General features: G+C 37.2%; 3 protein-coding genes and 1 pseudogene across 3 annotated transcripts; 2 read left to right on the top strand and 2 right to left on the bottom strand.

Annotated features, from left to right (window-relative positions):
* On the top strand, positions 4430–6663 carry LOC18591860 (phosphoglycerate mutase-like protein 1). Its single transcript, XM_018126287.1, has 8 exons — positions 4430–4576; positions 4760–4867; positions 4982–5061; positions 5248–5377; positions 5699–5787; positions 5901–6020; positions 6151–6195; positions 6292–6663. Exons 1-8 carry the CDS (start codon positions 4517–4519, stop codon positions 6317–6319), a joined length of 660 nt encoding a protein of 219 aa, XP_017981776.1. The 5' UTR covers positions 4430–4516; the 3' UTR covers positions 6320–6663.
* Positions 6899–11100, bottom strand: LOC18591859 (protein odr-4 homolog). Its single transcript, XM_007018261.2, has 11 exons — positions 10947–11100; positions 10632–10850; positions 10434–10529; positions 10237–10325; positions 10001–10129; positions 9535–9655; positions 9355–9439; positions 9151–9260; positions 8219–8370; positions 7587–7683; positions 6899–7480 (listed from the first exon to the last, which is right to left on the bottom strand). The coding sequence occupies exons 1-11, from the start codon at positions 11025–11027 to the stop codon at positions 7193–7195; spliced, it is 1467 nt and encodes a 488-aa protein (XP_007018323.2). The 5' UTR covers positions 11028–11100; the 3' UTR covers positions 6899–7192.
* On the top strand, positions 13298–15172 carry LOC18591858. The gene has a single exon (XM_007018260.2). It carries the CDS (start codon positions 13475–13477, stop codon positions 14894–14896), a length of 1422 nt encoding a protein of 473 aa, XP_007018322.2. The 5' UTR covers positions 13298–13474; the 3' UTR covers positions 14897–15172.
* LOC18591855 lies at positions 15662–23246 on the bottom strand (annotated as a pseudogene).

The raw sequence follows: 23564 nt of genomic DNA, 5'->3' as shown, positions 1-23564 counted from the left end.
TTGTAGAAATAAATAAAATAAAATAATCATATATATATAATAAAAGGTATTTTTATCTTTTTATTTTATATTCATTTTTTATTCTAAAGTTATTGTTACCAACCAAACACTACAATAGGTTATAATAATTATTCTTGTTCTATTCCATTTGTCATACCAAACTACGTAATACTTATTCTATTATATTCTCACGTAATAACTATTCTATTCCATTCTTATTTATTCTGTAAACCAAACGTGTTATAATTGTTTTAGTATCTAATTCTCCTTCTCCCATTCTCATTGTTTGAAATAATTAACAAAATATGCTGTAAAGTAAACTCCCATGATTTGGTTCCATCTACATTTGTCAACTCCTAAAATGCTAGAGCAACAAATTCAATCCGATGATTTAAGTAATTTATAAAATATCTCATCAAAAGAAGGTTTTTTAAAAATTAAAGTTGAATGTTCGTTTTACAAATTTAAAATTTTCATTTTTGAAAGTGAAATTTCAGTGCGCGTATAAGAAGAGACGTGTGATTGGATTAATTTTCTTAGTGCATGAAAACTAATGCTCTGAATTTGGGCCGATAAAGGAAGACTTTTAGGCTTTTTTTTTAGTCATTTGGCAAAATGATGGAAAATGGAAACTTAGTCAGCTGAAATAAGATAAAAAAGGAAATAACTATAGTCGTGGGTGCAACGTTGAGTTCCTTAGTCAAACCGTCTTGCATTGTTATTGAGTTGTGGCAGACAGTGGAAAGACTAACTATCGTTGAGGAAATTTCCTTTAGCTCAGTTGGATATGGAGAAAAAGCCAGTGTTGCCCAACTTGACATAGTCATCTCAATTCTCAGCATCAAATCCTAAACAGCTTTGGGTTTTATTCAAAAGGCCTTAATATGTGAACATGGGAAGGGCCTGGATAATTGTTTTACTTTGGAAAGAGATTACTGGTTAGCTTGTATTGCGCCCATAGCTTAATTAGTGGGTTAGTATGGATTTTTAAGGAGTTAAACACAAAACTTGATTAATTACTAACATTCTGCAATGAACAGTCTACACAACAACGAAAGTAAATTGAGTTTAGTATGTCAAATTATATGTTTTCCCAATTAAAAGAAATAATATTGGAGATTAATAGGATTTAGCACTAAAAGTTTGACTGATTTTTCAGTCATTTTCTTACTTTTTTTTTTAATTATTAAGGTGCATCAGTTTTTTCCTCCATCTCTGCCGTTGAATCAATATTATGCTAGATCCATACCAAATCCTAATCGACTATTCAGTGATACTCTCACCCCTCCCCCTAGAAAATGTATAATGTACAAGTATGGCAGGGATAACTTTGGGTTCCAATCCAATGGTTGTGAGGTTCGGGTGTTTGCCAGCAATTTGCGTCCCAATAGGATTAAGAGGCTAACGACATTGGCCCAAATGCTTCTTAAGATTAAAAGCATTGGGTTTGGACCTGGATTTGCATTCCTAGTCTCGTCTACCAACTTTATTTTTGCTTCTGCTATTTGCCAAGTGAATTATTTGACCAACCCATTAGTCTCATTGCACTTTGAACCTTTTCTGTTTTCTCTTTTGTTTGTTTACTTTTTTTGGCCAATATTAAAACTATATGTTAGAATTTAAGGGTTTTTATTGTTTTGTTTTCTTGTAAGTATATTACTGCAGCTGTTGAGGCGGAGGCTTTACTAGGTCATGACAGGGGAGCTTTCTTTATTTGAGCTTTTGGTTTGCATATTGCTTTCGGCTCAAAATTAAAAGATTAGTGGGAAACCCAATGTATAATCCCAGTTTGAACTTGACCAGAGGCTGTTTTTCCTCGTGAGGATGCTAATTAATCCAAGCAAAATCAATTATTAATTGTAAAATAAATAACTAATTATGTTACGAATCTCATATTAATAAGAGATGGAGTTGGTCTTGAGTATAAAAATATAAATTTTTTATCACTTATTAAGCATATCTTTTGAATTGAAAATGTGAACTTGTGATTTATAAGTTTATTTAAATTTTATTTTTAAAGTTTACAATCGTACAAGATTTAACTTAAATTTTAACTCGTGATGTTTGATATCAGAACAAACTTATATCTTCAGTGATGTGTATCTCATGAAAAAGATGAGAGTCAAGATAGTTCCGAATTAGTGTAAAAGTTTTTCTTTTTTGCAGGTAAAAAGTCATTGCAACGAAAGCGTTGTACAATTTAGTAGAATAAAATGCTACTATATCAGTAAGAGATAGATTAGGTTTTTTAGTTTATAAATATGTATTTTTCATCACTTATCAAACATATTTTTTATATTAAGAACAATAACTTATAATTTATAAATTTAATTAAACTCTATTTTCAAAATTTAAAACTATACGAAGTAGGAGCACGGATGTTTCTGTCACAATAACTATTCTTTAAAATAATTAAAAAAATAAATAATCTCTAAAATAACTAAAAAAATAAATAATTAAATGCAACGATTCGGACCAACTGACTCAGTCATCATTATTTGTTCCACCATGCACATGTGGACGCATACTTAGCCTAAAAAAGGCCGTAATTATAAAGGTTTGAAACTTTGAACACCCAATTCAGTAAAGGTCTTTGTGGGGTCATTCAACTGATGCATTATTCTTTATTTATTCATTGCCTTAAAATATTTGTCACGATTGCCTCTTTCTCTCTCTCTCTCTCTCTATATATATATATATATAACAAANATGCATTATTCTTTATTTATTCATTGCCTTAAAATATTTGTCACGATTGCCTCTTTCTCTCTCTCTCTCTCTCTATATATATATATATATACAAAGAAAACTATAATTTTTCTTTCTTCTATATTTGTTTCTTTAAATTGTTGGTTAATCCAAAGCCCATGGAGCTGGAGCTCAAAATTAAAGATGGTAGGGTAGGGGGATGAATGAATGGTAGTTCTATCTGTACAAATCCAGGCTACCTATATGATTTAATTATTTTTTTAAAAAATATTGTTAATTTTATTTATTGTACTAGTTTATGTCGCAATTTAAATTCAATAGTATAAGTCAACACATTAAAATATACGAATATTTTATAGATAATATTAATATTCTGAGTTGTTTTATCACACTTGTTAATACGCTATTATTATACATACATATAATATTAATTATATTATTACATCTTAAATTAATTAGCACATTTGTAGACATGGGTTGAGACTTATAAAAAATTAATACTTTTGTCTAAGATTTTTATTATGAAAATGCAAAATAGAGATTGTTCAGCTTATTGATCTGATTTATATATACACAAGAGACCAAACTGAAACCTTTACTTGGGCAGCTTCATTAATGGGGCATGTTCTCAAGTACTAAATCAAATGAAAAGGAATTGAGTAGGTAGCTAGATATATATATCCATCAAGAAAATTCCTTAAACAATACAAGTATTATCAATTAATGCTTTTACTGAAAATTAATGCAGATATATATCTTGAATGTTTGACTACTTCTAATAGAGCAACGTAGCGGGAGAATGGTCCGCCTTGTAAATTGCAGTCGAGTTTCAAGAGAAAAAGCTAGGAAAAACAAGGAAATTAACAATAAAAAAAAAAACACAGGGAAAGAACAAGCAGAACGGGACTAGGGAGACTCTTTAGAGTCACGCGTACAGCATGGTTCACACGTACACAGTCAAAAAACCCATAATCCCTGCTTTACGTTGCATGGATTGAATATTATTACTACTACTACCAAGAATCAAAGTAAACCCCTACATGTTCCATGCTCTTCCGCTGACGCGTCACCATTCCCATTGCCCTCCCTTCCGTTATATATATAAGCCTTCCATCCCTGCCCACGGCGTTATACAAACAACGTTTTCCAAATTTCCAAAACACGAGTATAGAGCCTGTCTTGTTTCTTCCTCCCCAACTAATCTTTTCCTTCGATTTCTTTATTCTAAGTTTTCTGGTAAGGTGGCTAGCAGTTGCATATCAGTTATATTTGATTAGTTTAATTATGATGTGGGTTTTCTGGGAAATGTTTACGCATTTTAATGGTATATATATATTTTGTTTCATTCGTGTTCTACCTACTGGATGTAAATGAAGGAAAATTATAGTATATCAGATTAGATTTTTTGAAAGTTCTTGGGTATGGAAGTCAGACTGTATTTTCAAAGTCCCTTCCATTGACATTCGCATTACTTCCTTCTTTCACCAAATAAGGAATGTTATGAGCCAGTTACGTCCTCTATTTCCTTCTTAAATTCCACCCCTTTTCCTTCTCCTTGACTTCGACTATCGAATATGCATGCTCTCATAATTATTTAATTAGTTGTTATGAGTAGAGATATGAACCAGCCTAGAAAATACTGAGAGTCTCTCTATATAAGAAGCTAGCTTTATACGTACATTTACTTCCATTACAATTTCTCATTTCTAGCTATTTGTGTCATTGACATTTCTCTTCTTGCTCCATTTCCCTTCTTTTTGTAAGAAGCATTTTTTGTTCTTTAATTCAATTTCCATTTGCACAGAAGATGGATACCACAGCAGCTCAATTTCCATACCCATGGCAGCGTTGCAAAATCATTCACTTGGTATGTGTGTATATATAGTTATATATTACTACCAATTCTTTTGATACTATTAAAATTACCTTTCAACGATGTAGAGTACCTATTGGGAATGCTTGAAGCTGCCTAGTCCTAGACCCCACATGCATTAAAATTTTGCTCAGTAAATGGCTTTTTTTATTAAACCATAGACTATATTATTTTCAGGTGAGGCACGGACAAGCTATGCATAATGTAGAAGGAGACATTAATCGTGAGGCACTGTTGTCTCCTCACCTATTTGATGCAGAACTCTCCCCACTTGGCCTGCAGCAGGTAATAATAATTAATGGCTTGTTATCATCAAACTGTCATAATCGATTCAACCTGAATGAACTCCACAACTATTTTTTGATATAATCATTGTTCAATCTTTCCACTTTCCTTCAGGTTGATAGACTGCGAAAGGAAGTTCATGCTAGTGGGATGCTGAAGAGGATTGAGTTAGTCGTCACTTCCCCTTTGTACAGGTATAAAACTCGAAATTGCCTGAACTTCAAACTTTTGCGAAGGACTTTGTAGGTTTTGAGATTAGTACTTATCAAATTCCATATCCCAAGCTCAAGATCCAATCTATGGAAAACCAAATCAAAGAAACACTTGCTTGTTTAAAAAAATTTTTAACATGGCTAATGTTGGTGCTGTAATCACTGCAGAACAATGCAAACAGCTATTGGAGTTTTTGGTGGTGAAAGCCTTGGAGAAGGAGGGAATGACAACTTTTCTGCAATATCAGCTGTCAGTTGGCCCCAAATTATGGCAGTTGAGCTTTGTCGAGACAAAATGGTATGGCTGATATCTATCGTGTTAGGCGATTTCTTAACATATAATTACCTGAATTCTACCACTGTTTGGACTTTTATATTGATGCATTAATTCCTTTACTGAAGGGGGTTCGTCCTTGTGATATGAGGAGAAGGGTCAGCGACTGCCAAGCTCTTTTCCCTTCGATTGATTTTTCAATGGCAAGCACTTTAGCTACTCTATCTTTAACAGGATTTAAGATTCTGATATCTTCAATATTTTATCATGGTTAAAGAATTCAAGTTTTACATGGGTTCAGAAACCCGAATGAAATTGATCTTTTGTCTTTTGGTCTTCGTTCAGATGGATGGGGAAGAGGATTCTCTGTGGAACCCGGACGTTCGAGAGCCCGATGAAAAAGTTTCTGTGAGGATGGCCCAGTTTATGAAATGGTAATAAGTCGCAATTTTCTCTCAGAACAGTCAGAAGAAAAATCTTGGGTTGCAAAATGGCAAATCTAATACATTAACAATTCAACTTTCTTTCAATTTATCCCATGTTCCAGGCTGTGGACAAGGCCAGAGCAGGAGATTGTTATTGTGAGCCATGGCATAATCCTGCAGCATATACTGTATGTACTTGGAAATGACTCCCACCCAACAGTTAGATCAGCTTTATGCCAACGGTGAGCGTTAATTAATTGTCTATATATATATGTTCTCCTCTCCTTTAGACAAAACTTGATTCTTTGCTTGCCTTCGAAATTTTTCAAAGTTTCTGACTGATGAGGGATTGCCTCTTATCTGTGTTTTCAGCTTTGGCAATTGTGAGCTTCGTTCGGTGGTCATCGTGGACAAAAGGTAACCATTTGTTTGTAAATTTAGAGACAATCCGATCGACAACCTTGTACGCTTTTAATTTCAAATGCTCACTCAACTGGTTTTTGCAACATGCAGCCTTATGGGATCGGATTCACCTCTTTGATCACCAAGAGAAGTTGCAAAAGAGAACGCGTTAAGGAAGTTTCAAACTAATTGGAGTCTCTGACTTTTGAAACATTAGACTCACTGTGTCAATAATAGGGGGTAGTCTTAAGGATTCTTTCATCTTCTTACCAAATTGCATTCTTTTCTTTTTAAGGTTGTTTGATCAATTCAAGTCTGTTTCCATTGTAAAATAATTGATCGTTAACATGTGTTCCCTATTCTTTATACATGGTGAATAAATATGTATTTTGTCAAATTCAATGTACACTCATTGTCCTGTTGGGCAATTGTAATTGGAGTGGAATAATTTATGGAGAATCAGCATTTCTTCTTGTTTTCCTATCCCAGTCTCTGCTGCAAAAGGAAAGCAACATGACTCAACAAATTGTTCAATTTTCTTGTAACATGCATCGAATCTTTAACACCAACAATGCACCCGAACATTTATCTCATTGGTTGATACATAATCTTCTATCTAAAGAGCAGAATTCGAATCCTCTCTCCCCAATTATAAAAAAAAAAAAACTTTAACACCAACAACTTATACTAAAAGCAAATGGCTTAAATAGGCATCATCTGATCAACTTCGGTGTAACAACATTATTCATTAGGACAAATGAGGGAAACTACAATGGATGTCTTCTCACCCAAAAATTGCCATTTGTTTCAAACGATTCCACAGGCATAGACATGAGTTTGATGTAGAGACAAAATTTTCTTTTTCTATTTTCTTGGTGTGCCGTCTTCAATAGATGAAGAGGTTGTTGTGTTGATTAACAATTTGAAGTAATCAAACTTAATGGAACACTACTCGACATATGACTGATTTCTCAAAGTACTCCATATTACTAGCAAATGTTTACTCATTGCACTATGATTTCCTGACAAGCATGTAACCTACTACAACTGAGAGGAGGAGGAAGAAAACAGCAGCAATGAAGTTGACATTGGGTGACTTGGTGGGTTTCTGGCTATTTTCTGCGCTGGTAATTTCTCTGCTCTTTTCTTCGAAAGAGCTAGGCGCTGAAGAGTAGGGGACCACTACATCCCAAAAAGATCTAGTGATCACTCTGAGGGCTTCTTCTTCGGGTTCCAAGATTGTTGAGGCATCATTTGGAGTTTCCATGGACATCAACTCAACACAATGATCTTTTAGAACCTGCACAGCATGAAAGCACTAAATCAGAACAATCTCTAAACAAATGAAAATTTTGTTCTTTTGAAAAGAGACAATAATAATAATAATAATAATATTAATAACAAACCTCAAGTGTCTCGGATGATTGTAGATAGTCACTGATAAATGTACCCGCCAACCAAGGAACAAAGACCCTCCGAGGTAATGAAAGATTGCAATTTTTCCTATTAGAAATTGTTTAGCATCTAGCAGATATCATCAATATTGCACAAAATAAGGGGAATATATCAACTTTCATTCTTTCAACTTGTTAACGAGTAAAGCAAGACTCAATTAACAGGTTATCTCTGAGGTGCAAGCTTGAAAATGCAGGAAAGAAAAAAGTTATAAAGCAATTGAAAATAGTGAACATGTAAGCATGAATAAATAAAAGCACATGCCATTTCGGGAAGTTACTTGTGGTACAGATGTGGCAAATGCCTCCTATTTTTGCTTATGTAATCAATATTGCAGCCACAACATAGTCGAAAATCTCAACTTCAGTAGAATAATCCATGATAATAAACAATGCACAGTAATTCAGTGGAAGAAAAACTATAGCAGGGATCTAAACAACAGAAGCTTCATGGCTCAAATGGATTGATAGAGAAAATGTAAAATTAGCAATTGATTGACTGAGACAAGAAATAAACATTCTAATCACAGTTAGGTTCTTTTTACTAAAATAAAGACCATATATTAACAACACCGCTAACGCACCTCAAGGAACGCAAAACAAGTTGGGAAACTGGCTTTTCAGATGATAAATCATTGCTTTCTTCCATAATTCCGTCGTCAGTTAGCCCTAGATCTCCATCTGCTTCATCACAAATGATATCCAGCCTGCTTTGCAAACTCCTGATGATATCATCCTGATCACAGCCATATCAGATTGAACAAGACAAGAATATCAAACCCATGTAGCTCAAGAGAAAAAGACCGTTCATTTTTCTTGGATTGAAAACATATAAAAAACCTTTAGACATTGGCATTTCAAGATAGTACTCATCGCAATATTAAAGAATTACAACATGATGGTTTTTGAGAATTTAGGACGTGATATAAATGAATAGAAACTGCACCTCAATAAAGATGAAGGGAAGATAAAATATGCTAGCTGCTTACTTAAAGCCTACCAAATGAACTATGACATGTCAAATAAGATAAAATACTACAATACATGAAAAAACTTGCACCATATAAGTGCACACAAAAACATAATTTAAAACTGAGAGGCATGCTGATTTTAGTTTCAAACAAGGTGACAAAAAGCTCAAAGAGACTTTTCCAACCAAAGTTTTAGTGTCAATATGTTATAAGTGTCTTTGGATGTGCAAGAGGATCTGAAAACCTAGGAATCTAGGGGCACATATTTATCCTGAACTTGGTCATCAGGCATAACTCAACTAAAACCAGATAATTCCATAAATTGAATCCCAATTTTTCTGTTCCAGATATCTATTTGAATAAACATTTGGAAACATACTTAACTTGGTCATTTTTCATATTCATCTCATGTAGAGAGGCAACATCTAATTCTATTTATTTCTCAGGACAGGCATTTCCAAACTCTTGAAAGTTGAAAAATTAAAGCAAGACCGAGTTATCATCTAAATCAATAAATAAATTTCAAATTAGAAGTAACACAGTACCTTTATATCAGCAATAGCCTGTGAAATTGGTTCCTTGGAATTCAAGAATGAAAAGGAACATACCGAGCCAGTAAAACTAACAACACCTACAACATCTTTCTGGCTGCATGCTTCACAAAATATAAACAAATTACTAAATGTTAGAAACAATAATATAACAATGTGAAAACATAATCAAGTTCAAAATTGAAAAAACCAGAGCACCTTCAATATACATATCCTTCATGAATGGTAGAAGCAACTCCACTTCATGCAAACCATCTGTTTTGCATGTCTCATCATTAACAACCTAAACATATAAATAGGATCAGAAAAATTACTAACAAAAGGTGAAGAATTTATTTAAAACTTAAGGATGCAAATGTAGATTAGAGTGACTGTCACCAGGTGTCCATCAATCAGGGCTTTTGCCCCTCGCAGCTCTTTTGCATAAATTGAAATTCCATTGCGGAGAACATCACTAAGCGTCTGGGAATTGGATGCTTTCCCTTGATATATTGGCAGTCTGGGAAACATAACTCTGTCAATAAGAAATGCCTATAAATATTATTTTGATGCTAGAATTGGTCAGCTGAAGAATGTCACCATATATATCATGAGAACCAACAATGTGGAAGAGAAACTAAGTTGCAAGTTAAGTCTTGTTATACAGTAAGCCTAATGTTTTAGCCAAAAGGACCATATAGAAGCCATGACCAAGCTGGCAAAAGTACATGCTAAGACAAGTAGTGTGAATTCCAAATGGACCTAAGGACAAGTTCAACTAGTCTTCTTACACCAAATAATAAAGCTTTGCAATGGTAAAGAACTTTAATTAAGATAAAGTAGAGGAATAGATAATACAAGTTACCTAAGATCAAAGTTGTACAAGCACTTAAAAGTTTGAAGGGAAGTTAAGACTCTTCCCATTTTGAAGTCACAAGGCTGCAAACTGCTTGATGTGATATTTGAGGACAGTGTACAATTCCGACATGTCCATCTACAAAAAGTGTATTTTCAAGTCAAAATGTGAATGAACTTTAATAAAATGAAGAAGTGGAACATTTTTAACTAAAAACAACTATGGACCTTAAATCTTATAAGTACCTCCTTGGACTGTAACATATGTGAATAAGCAGTCTTTCATCCATGTCATCGTCACAAAATGATATTGCTTCAGCAACTCCTTTCACTGTCTGCGAAAACCATTCCATTTACTTGAGATCATACATTGGTGAAAACAAAACTTCAATGAAATTTTCAAACACGAAAACAGGACAAACTCGTAATAAAATGAAGCAAACCTGGCAAAGCACCATGGTAGAATTCTTGAATGCGGCCTCACTAGCCCACACATAAATACCCACTACTTTCATTCCACCCACCACCATCCTCGACACCTTAATGAAACAACATTTACAAAATTTATTTACTTAAGAAAAAAAAAGAAAAAGAAAAACCGCATTCAATTACATTATTCGAAGTTAAAAAAGAAAGGGTACCTGGCGAGCGTGTTCAGCGACCCAATCCTTGTCAATGACCAAAGAAGAGGAAGAATCAGATGTCCGAGATTTGGGTTTCGACCCCTTTTTACTGTCGAATTTGGACGCCTCCAAAACCGAACAAACTGGCTGTCCGGCATCGTTCTGAGGTGTTGGTACTAAATCGAACACGAAGCCTCGTTCCAGATACGAGCTCAGCTTCCCTATCACCAGACCAACCTGGACTTATAGCCAGAATTTTAAAATTTATATCTGTAATTTTATTTCAAGTTTTTCGTATAAAACATAAAATTGAAAAATGAAATGGATTGGAACCTGGGCAGGAAGTGAAAATTGGGAGAGGCGATCCTCAGCTAGCTGGAGTTGAGTTTCGTCTCCGACCACAGCTTTCACCATGACTTTTGACTGTCACTAACAACAGATCGAAGAACGTCTGATTCCAGAGAAACGTTACACCATACAAGAAGAAGAAATCAAGAAAAATATGAGTAAACGGCGCCGTGCCGCCCTTTAACTGATACGTTGGATAGAGGACATGGGCCTTGGCGTTTCTGCAGTTCGTGTCGGCCTCGGACTTGGGATTCTCGTAGCTTTTGGGCTGTAATGGGCTTCGTCAGCTCTCTCCTTTGGGCTTTGGTTGTCCTAACTCATTGTAGTAAAACCTTTCTTAGTATTATTACGTACAAATAAATATAAGATTGTTAAATGAAAAAGCAAAACTGGCGCCTAAATATTAAATTTAATTTAAGAATAATCTCAAATATCCCACTCTTCAACCGTTACCTTGCACAAACTTAACTTCACTCTATATTGGAGTTGACATTCATGTATTCCATATTCGATATTAGTTCTGGAAATGCGGGCTGCCATGCCAATGTCTGCTGCCCTTGCTTTTCAGGCTTTTTTGACTTCTACTTTGTCTTTGTTTCTTCCCCTCTCTTTTGAACAGTTTTGAAGTGAAACGATCCCCCAGTTTCCCCCACTGCATTTGCAGCACAGGAAGCGCAGAAGGCCATCAGTTCAGCGCATTAAATTAACGTTCGTATCCACATGGGGATAGGGGTGTATTTGCTGGAGTCACTGGCGCCGGGAATATGGTAAAAACCCAACTGTTCTGAGTTGGCCTTGCCATAAATATAAATATAGTTTGCCATTAAAATATTGTACCCTTTTTTCCTTAGAGTATGCGTGAAACAAGGTTATTTCCCAAGTTATTACCCAAGTTGCTCCAACACAAAACAGGACAACAAATCAACTGTTTGACCCTCTTTTCGTTACGTTGTACTAGAGAATCTCCGCCTCTGCAACACAAAGCAATACAGAAAAAGGATTAAATTAAATTAAAATTAAATCAGAATTTGTCATCTAATCAACGGGAAGGAGCCTGCCTCTCGACCTTTTTGAGGATGGGTCCGCCGCAACATTTTTGCACTTTGGTCCAAACCTTCGGTAACATAAGCTGGTGGCATAAGATTTGAGAATGGGTTTTGGATGAGAGGCTGGAAAGTTCAGTAATGCGACTGTGAGTGGAGTGGCAGCTGGTAGGTTAGCTGATGGAATACAAAGAATATTCCCTTCAGAATTTAGTGCAACTTAAATCAGGGCTTTACACAATTGATTGGTTACACATAATGACAAATATTTTTTTTTTTTGATGAGGATCCAAAATAGAGGACCACACCGTGATAGTGCAGTTAGTTCCACCTAAATTATTAATTTTGCCTAATATTTTTCAAATGAAACCTCTATCATATTTTTAAAATAATATTTGCGGTCATTATATTACAAAGTAATCAAGAGCCTAATTTTTTTAATTAAAAAAGAGAATTTTATTCTTTAAAAAAAAAATTATATATCAACTAATGAATAGGACTCGAATCTTGCTTTTTAAGCAAAAAATTATACATTAATCAATAAACATTATTCGAGTGTAACCTAAAAATTATGTTGTCGTTAAGCGAGTTCAAAACTGAATTTCCAATTCAATAAGGAAATAAGAATGGAAAGGGTTAGCTGACTGGAAAAAAAGGGAGGGCAATTCCTAACTTTTGTATCCAATAGACCCGACCAACTTCATCTAACACGAAGCTGAGGAACATACAAGTAGAAAACTGCTCTAAAGTCATTTTCCCTTAGATAATGACTTATCATCTACCTACCCTTCTGTCTACAATTTTATAACATTAGAAAGCTTAATGCTTCCTTAATCTATGGTAATTCCCCATAATTTTGTGACTGTTAATGATCTTCTCTCTGTGACAGGCTTTTTTTTTTTTCTCGATGTTTGGTAGCTTTAGATTTTGTTTAATTGTTCCTTTCACCGGATGGACCCACCACCAACAGCTTCACTCACTGGCAGACAAAAAGCGAATAAGTCCGCTGCTCTGGAAACGTTCTCCAGAGACAAGGATCACTGGGAAACTAGAAAAATGAGGGAAGCTTTCCGCAGTTGATTTGATCCGCCCATAGATTTACTCCTGTCTCTAATTTCCAAACAAAAATTATACTACAGCACTGTTAATTTTACCAAATATAATAATTCAAGGTAAGTTTTTTTATAAAAAAAAAAAGAAAAAAGAAATACATTTTGCACCATGCTTTCGCTTTTGACAACCTTATAATTGGCTAATTAATTAATTAATTAATTTTGAGGAATGCTTTCACGCATCTTCAATATTTCCCTTGTCAATCAATCCACCAGCTCCAGCAGGGTCCACCACGCCCATATCGCTCATAACCAAACCTCAATTTTCCGCCGTTTTTCGTTTCCAATGGAACCCTAAGGCTGTCTTTTCTTTAAAAAAAGAAAAAGAGAAACCCGAAAACCTCTCGAACATCCTCCAATGGAAAACTACTCCTACTCTTCTTATCCCGGTTCCGGCGACTCTTCGCCTCGTTCTCGAGAAATTGACTGCGAAAACCAGTCATGGGACGAGCCGCCATCGACTAATAGTAATAATAATAGTACTGCTAATTGTAAGGTTAAGTTTATGTGCAGTTATGGGGGCAAAATCCAGCCGCGTTCACACGATAACCAGCTGGCTTATATCGGAGGAGATACGAAGATCCTGGCCGTTGATCGCAATATCAAGTTCTCTGCTATCATGGCTAAGTTATCTTCGCAGTACGGTGGAGACTCTGAGGTTTGTTTCAAGTACCAACTTCCTGGTGAAGATCTCGATGCTTTGATTTCCGTTACGAATGATGAGGATCTCGAGCACATGATGTTGGAATACGATCGGTTGCATCGTGCCTCCGCGAAACCGGCCAGGTTGAGGCTGTTTTTGTTCCCGTTGAATCCATCGTTGGTGGCGTCGGGATTTGGCGGGAGTGAACCGAAGTCGGAGCGGCAATGGTTCGTTGACGCGTTGAATTCGGTGCAGGTTCAGAATATGGATGGCTCTTCGCCTCCATCTGCCGCGCTGCCGGCGGCGAATCCCGATTTTCTCTTCGGTTTGGATAAGGTGAAATTGCCGGATTCGGTCCCTCCGCCGGTGGCGGCGGTGGTTCAAGAGGTGGTTACGAAGGATGTGACAGCAGGATCGGACTGCGGATCGGAGGATCGGCACGTGATCGGAGAGCCGGTGGTGTCTCCGGCGGAGATTCAGAGGCAGATCCAGGAATTACAAAGACTGCATATTGCTGCCACTCTAGAACAAGGCGTTGTACAAAGGAAAATCGATGAATCCAATCCCAGAGCTTACAACAATACTCAAGATTATCATAAAGTGTCAGATAAAATCGCTACGTCACCAGCTCCAGTATCAGTTCCGTTACAAATGCCGATTCCGACGGCATACTTCCCGGAACGGCATTTAACTACCGCCGCTTATCCAGTGCCCGCGGCCGCAGCGGCAGCCCCAGGAACTGACCAGCCTGTTTACCTGTTTCAAGCTCCCCCTGCTGGAGTTTATCAACCGCCTCCTACATTGCGACAGGTTCCCGGACCAGCTCCTCAAGCTTACTACGGAGTGCAGCGGGTGGTTCAGGATGTTTACCGGGAGCAGCCGGTTTACAATGCGGTGCCAACCACAAAGGTTGGGGCTTACCCTGAGGGAATCTCAGTCATGCAGCCGAAAGGTGGGGTCCCTGAATCAGGGTATGTACAGGTGGCTTATGATGGGGCAGGAAGGCAAGTGTATTACACGGCGGCGCCGTATCAGGCGATGGCACCAGTGGCGATAGCGGGCGGTGTTGCGGCGTTGAATCAGGATGGTAAGGTTGCGGTGAACGCTCAGGCTCCTCCCCAAACTTCTTCCGTGTGATTTCAATGTTTTGTTTATTAAGTTATAATTATAATATAGTGAATAAGAACGAGTATTTTTATAGGTTTTGGTGCATTTGTTGATGTCTTGTGGATCTTTTTGAAATTTATTTTACTATCACTTTTGACATTGTTTGATGTGTATATGATGAGGGATTTTGGCAAATGACTGTAAATTAGTTGATTTCCTGATTAGTTTATTGCAACTGGGCAAGCTTTTTGGAGTCATAGAATCCTTAAACCCTGCTGAAAGTAGCATAAGGAAAATATTTTACTACCTCTGGCAAGTTCATTACTCCAATGCTGTCTGATTTTTTTGGCGAGAATTGCTGCTGCTGGATATTGTCTGATCTTGGGTTTGCAGTTGTATGTTGATTATTGGCCCATCTTACTTTGGGATCGTCAGAAGTTTCAGACATTGCATATTTTTTGTTTTGAAATTCATTAGCCTGCTTTCATTGAATGAAATAGACATTGCATATTTTGGGCTTGACTTCCATCTATCTGCATTTGGTGGATTTGGGTGCCGTATATTTGTTACTTTGCTTTAAACGGCCTAGTCAAGTTACCATGAGTATCTAAACTGATATTGCTTTTTCTTCAACATACATCTTACAGCCATACTTGCAATTACCCCCACCCTTTTTCCCCTTCTGGATTGTAGAATGAAATGATACTCTCTGCCTGTTCTTTTACCGTTATGCTGCAACTTGTCCCACCTATGGGGTCCATATGCACATTTAAAATGTTGGTTGGGTAGTTGCTATAACTCAGCAAAAGTGACTCAGTTGCATCTGATTTAAAAGGAAATGAGCTGAAAATCGGTGCAGAAGGAATTTGAATCCAAATGCACAATGAAAGATGAATAAAAGGGAGAAGTTCCATCTGGACTTTTTACCTTGAGTCTCTTGCATAACAACTGTTTTTTTTCTTTGTTTGAACTATTTCTACTTTGACACGGTAGTATGTGGTAACCAGATCTTCGTGGCCGCAGTTGCTACCGCACCTTCCTCGACAAGGAGTGTCGTTATTTCCGACGCTAATGGCTTCAGCGTCACTGTCAGTCTGTCATACACTCTTAACTCTACTGTAGGTACTACGACCTACCACCCTCCATTGTAGCGCCAGCACCCCAACCCTTCCCACCTAGCACTCCTCGCATTGAGTATTATGCACCGTTTCTCCACCAATCTCAAACTCTCTTCTACATTCATAGTTCATGTTGAGAAGTACTTGAGTACCTTTCGACGCATTAATCTCATTAATATCCGTCACCTTTTCCATTGAACCAAGCTGGTCGGAACTTTTTTCTTCAGTCTTGCAGCTTTTCCCATAGATTTCAGAAAGTAGAACAGCCAATACAATCATGGGCAGTACCAAGGATTCTTCATTGATCTGTTTTTGAAAATTAAAATTCGGTGATAATTAAGGCCAATTAATTGAGACGCTAATTTCCGGCCAGATATTGATTGACCTATATAATGCCAGACTTAAAGTTGAGCAAAGCTACAGCTTTTCCATAAGGATCCTCCACGGAAAATTCTACAGCCGTCATAAAATGCTGTTCCTTTTTCTGCTTCTTGCCGCTGTTAATTTCATACCCTAGTTTTCTTCCACGAAAAACAATTACCTGAAGCCAGAATATATACAATTTAGGGTTTTGACAGATGAAGAAACTAATCCATGCTTACAAGAGTTGTAATTATTCTTGCATAATGCCTTGGGCATTTACAAATATATTGCTTGCCTGGAGAACCTACTTACCAGAGCTAGGTTCTTTAATATAACTGAAGCCAAGGGTTGTTTAGATGCTCACCTTCCTATTTCCTTTAAACCCAAACGCATGGCCATCTTCATTAAATTTCTCTTGAACCCGAAACCGCCAATTGGAGTTCATCAAAGACCATACTGTTCCAGAAGCCTCTGCAAGCACATGCCTTTCACCAGATGTGGTCACACCAATCACTTCCTTCTTGGATTGGCAATTGTCACTTGCCTCTTCTTTCACAGAATCCCTGAGACGGGTTAGAAAACAGGCAGATTATTCAATACAGGAATTCAACTTGACCCATGATAATTACTACTGTGTCATAAGTTATAGTACTGTAAATGACTGAATTCTCTGTCGTTCAGGAGAAACTCGAAGTGGTAAAAAATTGTGCTATTAAATGTACCTGATCTGGATGCTGATAACATCATTACCAGCCTCATCCCTAATGTATGATTATTTAAAATGCTGAAACATTCCATGGATAAGAGGAAAGCAAAAATTGGAGATTGAACGTGTTTGAGTTTGAACAGAATGCAGCACGTATGTTGCTGGAATTGGAGGAGTGAAAGAGAAAGCGATTCGTAGACTTGTAGGTTTGGAATCAGCAAGTACAGAATTGGACACCAGATCAAACCATTTTTCCATTGAAAGCTGAGAAACTGGGTTTACTAGGTCCTTCAGAGAGATAGAGGTAGTTCCGAGCTTTTTGGCAGCTCTAGTTATGGCTAGTGCAGAAGGTGTCATTAGTTCAAAGACGAGATCCCCCCTGATTTCATATTGGAAAACAGTTACTTGTTTCTCCCTGGTCTCAGACAAAATGCTTAAGCTTCTTTTGCAGTTGAAAATTATATCCGGTTGTTTCTTGCTAATTGTGACAAGGAGGCTTCCTTTATGCCCGTGAGGTAGATCTCTGACCCCCACAATCTCTAGCATAATCTGAAAAACAGAAGAAGGCCAAAAAATCAGAACAACGAAATCCAACAGCATTTAGTGGCGAGGAGACACTTGACTTCTAGGATATATGAGGCTACCTCCACAACCATTCTCTTGCGAAGTTGATTTTTTTTTTTTTTTGAAAAGCTGGATTTTATTCAATTCATGCTAAATTGTCAACCAAACGAAGGGAAGAAACATCCTCCTCCCCCAAAAAATAACACCCTGCAGATAACATCAAAAAACAGTCTGCAGGTCCTAGCAACCTCAAGGTGTCCCCAAAAACAACACATTACACTCCCCAACCAGCAGTAAGGTTAGCACAACCTTAGCCACACACCCACAGAGGAAACTAGGAACAACAATAAAAGCAGGGCCCCTATACATCAACACAATCATTCACAGAAGAATCCAACAAAACCAGAAATACAATCAAAAGGTTGAAAAACTCCCCTGTACACATCCAGGATCTTTTCAGAGTTCTCCACGTTGCCCGAAATACCCCTCCATCACCAGCAGCTTAATACAAGTGACCCATCTCCCATGCACCTCCCTATTAACTAAAAGTTCTCAAAACAGCAGACTGAAGTTGAACTCCCTCCTTTGCTAAGGCATCTGCTCTCCGGTTAGCCTCTCTTCATACATGTTGGATCTCCCACCCCTCAACTTCTCTTTTCAATCTTTCCGTTTGCAAAATTAGCTTTCTCATTCTCCATGGTGCCCCATCCGGATGCTTAATCCATTTTACAGCATTGCTGGAATCGCTTTCGATGAGAAGCTTGTGATTGTCCTTCCATCTTGAAACTGAAAAGATCAAAAAGGCTTCCTTAATCGCCATCATCTCAGCAAACTTAGAATCGGTCTCACCAATCGGTTTAGAGAAAATAATTTTGACTTCTCCTCTATGGTCCCTTAATATTCCCCCAATCCCTGCTGGTCCCGGACAACCTCGAGCTGCACCATCCACATTAAACTTCATTTGCCCGTACCTTGGTTTGTCCCATTGTATTCCCTTCCTTTCTTGTCCCTTTTTAGGCAGCTGACATTGAATCGTGGGTTGTCTATAAACATCAAGAGCTGATGGATACTCCCTTGGCCATTTTGCATTCACCCAAGTTGCCACTCGAATCCTTGCAAGCTCCAGCACTTGATCAGTACTCCATTCTTTGCCTTGAAACACAGTTTCGTTCTTGCTTTTCCACACAGACCAAGCAATCGCAAAAAACACCATTCTCCAAATCCTGCCATCCAAACCTCCTAATTGCCACTCATTCCACACAGCAAACAAATCCTTAACATTGCCTGGCAAAACCCAACCCATACCCCACATTCTACACCAGCCCATCCAAACCTTCCAAGACTTTCTACATGTAATAAACAGATGATCGCATGTTTCCCTTACAACATTGCACAGAGCACATTGAAGCATATTATTCAAATTCACACCCCTTTTGGCTAATTCATCTTTGACCCCGATTCTTCCTTGCAACAGTTGCCACACAAAGACCTCAATTCTAAAAGGAGCCAAATTAGCCCACACATAATTCCATACTCTATCAACATTCTCATTCGATACATGGACGTACCTGCAGAAAGACTTTGTTGTGTAGTTGCCGCTCGTTTCTCTCTTCCACACAAGTTCATCTTTGAAATCCTTACAAAGGTGGAATTCTTTAAGGCTGTCGTGAAACTGCTCCCACTGCTCCACCTCCCAGTCAAAGAGTTGCCTCCGAAATTGAACGTTCCATGCCCACCTCCCATCCTCCCAAATGCCAAATTCAGTAACCTTCCCACTTTTTTTCACTGCTAGAGCAAACATCCTTGGGAAAGCATCAGCCGATACAACACCTTCAGTCCATTCGTCTTGCCAAAAATTCAAGTTTTCACCATTCCCTACAATAAGCCCAAAATTTGAATGTACCTGCAAAAAGAATTTGTTAGAAGGGGAAATAATATCTTGATACTCATTGGATGGAACTGCCTTTTCCCTCAGATTACCCAATTGAGACAAATTGATTGCAAGTGGAGATGGAGCATTGCCTCTATACATTGCTCCTGCCCGCCAATACCTTGAACCAAATGTGTCTTCCCACTGTTTGGTAGTTTCGGAAAACCCATTGTCCAGCTTCTTGCCCTTGGCTCTATCAGAATCTGTGTCATCATGCTCTAATATCTTGCCCATAGTTGCCACTAGATATTTGCAGTAAGAAAAAGGATGCAATTGGTGAGAGTGCCAGATGAGGTCTATGTCATATGTTGGAACACAGAAACATCTCACAGATTTTTCCCAATTCCTCTTAAACAAATGCAGAAAACCTTTATACCTGGCTACAGCTTCTTCAAGAAAGAGATCACCATTCATGTGGGATCTGGATACCTGTTGCATGCATTGTTGCCCACTTTACCGGTCAAGCGAGAGACTAAAAACTTAAAAGAATGATATCTATGGTTAAGTTATTTGAATTTCCTCCATTATCATTTATATGGATTAAGCATTTGTCTTTTCAAAATCTAAGCCAAATGCAGCAATTAGTTTTATCATTGTTCAAGTTGGTTGGCTCCTTAACATTTTAACAGTCATGATGCTAATAATAATCAATTTATGCCGATCTTTAAAAACTGGAACAGCCTCCAACTTGGACAAATTTCCTGATTACCTGATAAAAGAAAAGACTTTGCCTCTTGACAGCTGAAATCAGATCATACTCAGTGCTCTTCGGAACTCTTTGAAAATCTTCAACATTCTCCAGAAAGTGGGTGATCGTATTGAGTTCATATGGCTCATCAGGATACATCCTCTTCCAAATTTCTTCAGTTTGCTTTCTGCAAATTGCCCTAGTGGAAGATATGACATTCTGGTTGTCAAGAATTCGCCCATAGAGCTCCTTACAGTCAGCCTTGTAGCACCCCTGACAAGCCAACAAATTCGTAAAATCCACCGTGACAAATCCTGAAGCAGAAATATAGGCAATGCTGCATTTGCATTCATGGTTGCAAAGTTTTAGAAAGTCTACCGGATTGAGCCTATGGCAATGCCAAATCCATTCACAGTCAAGTGGCACAACTAAAGGGCCTTCTGAAACCGAAGACTCCGCATGTATGGCAAGCCGAGGAAGCCAACAGTATTTATACATATAATTGGCATGGTAAGATAATCAAAAGTTGGAAATCATAGTCATCATTCAAGAAGAAATTTCTAGCTAAAATTTCATTGTTGTAGCAAACATCAAATGAATTAAGTAATGAACTTAATTCGAGTACTTACCTATAAATGGTCCGGTCTAAGGCATGTCCATCATAGAGGCTGCGATTCCTATCAATCTCTGCAAGAAATCGTAGCAGTTGCTTGGCTGCAGCCACAAGATCCACGCTTATGGCAATCTTTTGTGCCTCTGCCCATTCTAATTCTTGATCCTTTTCCATTCTAATAAGCACAGGAAAAATTTTAGCTTCAAAATCAAACTTCAATGTCGCTTAAAACTCAATAATCTACCTTTAGCAATTCCGAGAAGGTACATCAGAATTTATACTCTGTCCGATCGCTTACTTCGCTAAATGTAGAAGAAACTCAAAAAGCTCAAAGAAAGAGAGAGATATTCATAAGTTTTGCCAGAGAAGTGATTTGTCAAATTTGGAAATCTGAGAATTCGTGTGTGGTAAGGAAAACCCTGTTTGAAAAATCAAATGTTAGCTTTCATGAAATTTCCTTTTCTTTTTCTCTACAAGGTTTGATGACATATTTACTGTCCAAATTGAATTTCAAAATTGGAGCTTAAATCGCTAATTTGCCGACTTGAATGTGAATGAAATCACAGAAACTCATAACAAACATAACTCTTCGTTAGTTTGTCCATGCCATTCCTCAGCATTAAGACAGTTTTGGAGGGCATTCAGGGCACCTTACAAGCAGGTTCCCTGGGCGGTTTGGCTGCAACAATTTCCTTGATTTAGTCTTCATTTATTTGTTGCGAAATATGAGAGAAGCTCCCTGGAAAGATCATTGAATGCTACAGGCGCCTAAGGAAAATATAATGAAACAATAATCATACAATTTGAAAATTCAAAATCAATCTGGAGTTAGTAACCATGAAGCCTAAGCTGAACACTGGTGTGAGTAGTGTCCAACAAAGAATGAACTACCCTTCAATCATTATTGTCTAAACCAGTTTCTAATTGTGCTATCCATGTTTTCACTCCATTCCTATATATTGCTATGCATGATAGGAAAAGCCTCAACCAGTTGCTTCTTCCAGCATCTCTATTCTCATAAGTTGACAGAGTGTTCAAATTTAATTCCTTGAAATGGTTCCCTTCTTCTTCTGTTTTGGTATGATTGTACTTCAAATCTCACCATCTAAGAAACAATTGATGTCAAATCCAGGCAGGTAACTTAAGCTAGGCATTATTATTGTTTTGAAGATCATGAGATCTAATCATAGTAGGCAACAACCATGAGACCCAAGAGTTCACTCTAATTTTATAATGGAAGTAATGAAGTGGCAGCTGGGCCTCTTCCACTTTTTCCCATGAGAGCGTCATCATGGAGACTTGCACTTTGGGAGACAATTCAATTCCACATCTTATCAGCCAATGTCTCTTTCCAATGTCCATGATGCATTGACGTTGTTCTCCATTATCTAGGCCCTACCTTTCTTCTCCTGAAGCATTCTATCTACCTAACCTTTTGAAGAATTCTGAAGGACCTAACTCCTCCCACTAATTACTAGGATCATAACTGAAGAAGAAATAGCATTGGTCAGAAATTCCTGGCTAGTATTTTATGCACGAAACTTTATAGTAATCAAGAAGGCAATGTCTAATCACATTTTAAATAAAGTGAAATTCTAAAAAAAATCTCCTTGATAATACATAGAAAATTCACCAAACCCCCCCTCTAATTTCAAAATGACACCTTTTCTTCCATGATTTTTACTCTGTCAATCATGTCAAAAATATCAGGTGGACAATTTACAGACAAGAAGTCCCAAATTTCTTCTTTGATTTTTCTTTTGTCTTCTTATTTTCAGATTAGTTTCTCCATGAATTATATATTCATGGAATCATCAAGAGTATGAAAAGGAGAACAAGATTTAACCAAACAACAAATAAAGCAAAAACAACCTCCGACTCCAAGTCATATTTTGATTTTTCGAATTTAAAAACCTTCATCTCCAACATCCAAAGCCACAAAAATCCAATGCCAAGCAAATCAAAATTTAAGTTACTGAAATGAAGACCATGTCAAGCAGCAATCATGATTCCTTGACATACCGTAAAAGTCAAATCCTTTGACTGAAATCTACACTTTAGGAGGTGAAAGAGAAGAGAAAACATTTTTTCTTTTGATCTTTTTATCCATATCTACAAAGAAGAAGACGAATAATCAGTACTAGTCAAAATGAGAAAAGTGGCAGCGAATTGCCACCGATCTCTAGTGGTACAAACGTAAAGGGTCAAAAGAAAAAGAGAGGTAGAACTCAATACCGGGAAAAAATAGAAAGAAAAAGAAAGGAGGCTGGTCGAGGTGCACAATCTTCGCCGACTGTGAAACAATGGTAAGAGAGGAAAAAGAGAGTGATGCAAGACTTGAATCGGGCCAAGAAAGTAGAAAAAGAAAAAGAAAATTGAACAACAGAAAGAAAATAAAGAAGAAAAAAGAAAAAGTAATGTCTGCAAATTTTCTACTTGGCCTTTTTGGTCGAGCTCCAAACGACTAACGCTTTGACTAACAGAACAAGATACCAAGGGGGAGGGAAAGGTGTCATACTTAAAATTACAGGGGCGATTTTTGGATTTTCAATATATTGTGAGGGGGTTTTTGGAATTCACCCATTTTATAATATGCGTTTATTTAAGCAAAGCAAAGGACTCTATAATATTTTAAATAATGATTATTTTTATAATATAATAATTAGAAGAGATATGTTTTTTTTTTCTTTTGATATTTAATAGTTTTTATCTCTTA

This window comes from Theobroma cacao, chromosome 8, assembly GCF_000208745.1.
Source record: "Theobroma cacao cultivar B97-61/B2 chromosome 8, Criollo_cocoa_genome_V2, whole genome shotgun sequence".
NCBI lineage: Eukaryota > Viridiplantae > Streptophyta > Magnoliopsida > Malvales > Malvaceae > Theobroma > Theobroma cacao.
The sequence above is the reverse complement of the archived record's forward strand: the minus strand, read 5'-3'. Positions and strand labels throughout refer to the sequence as shown.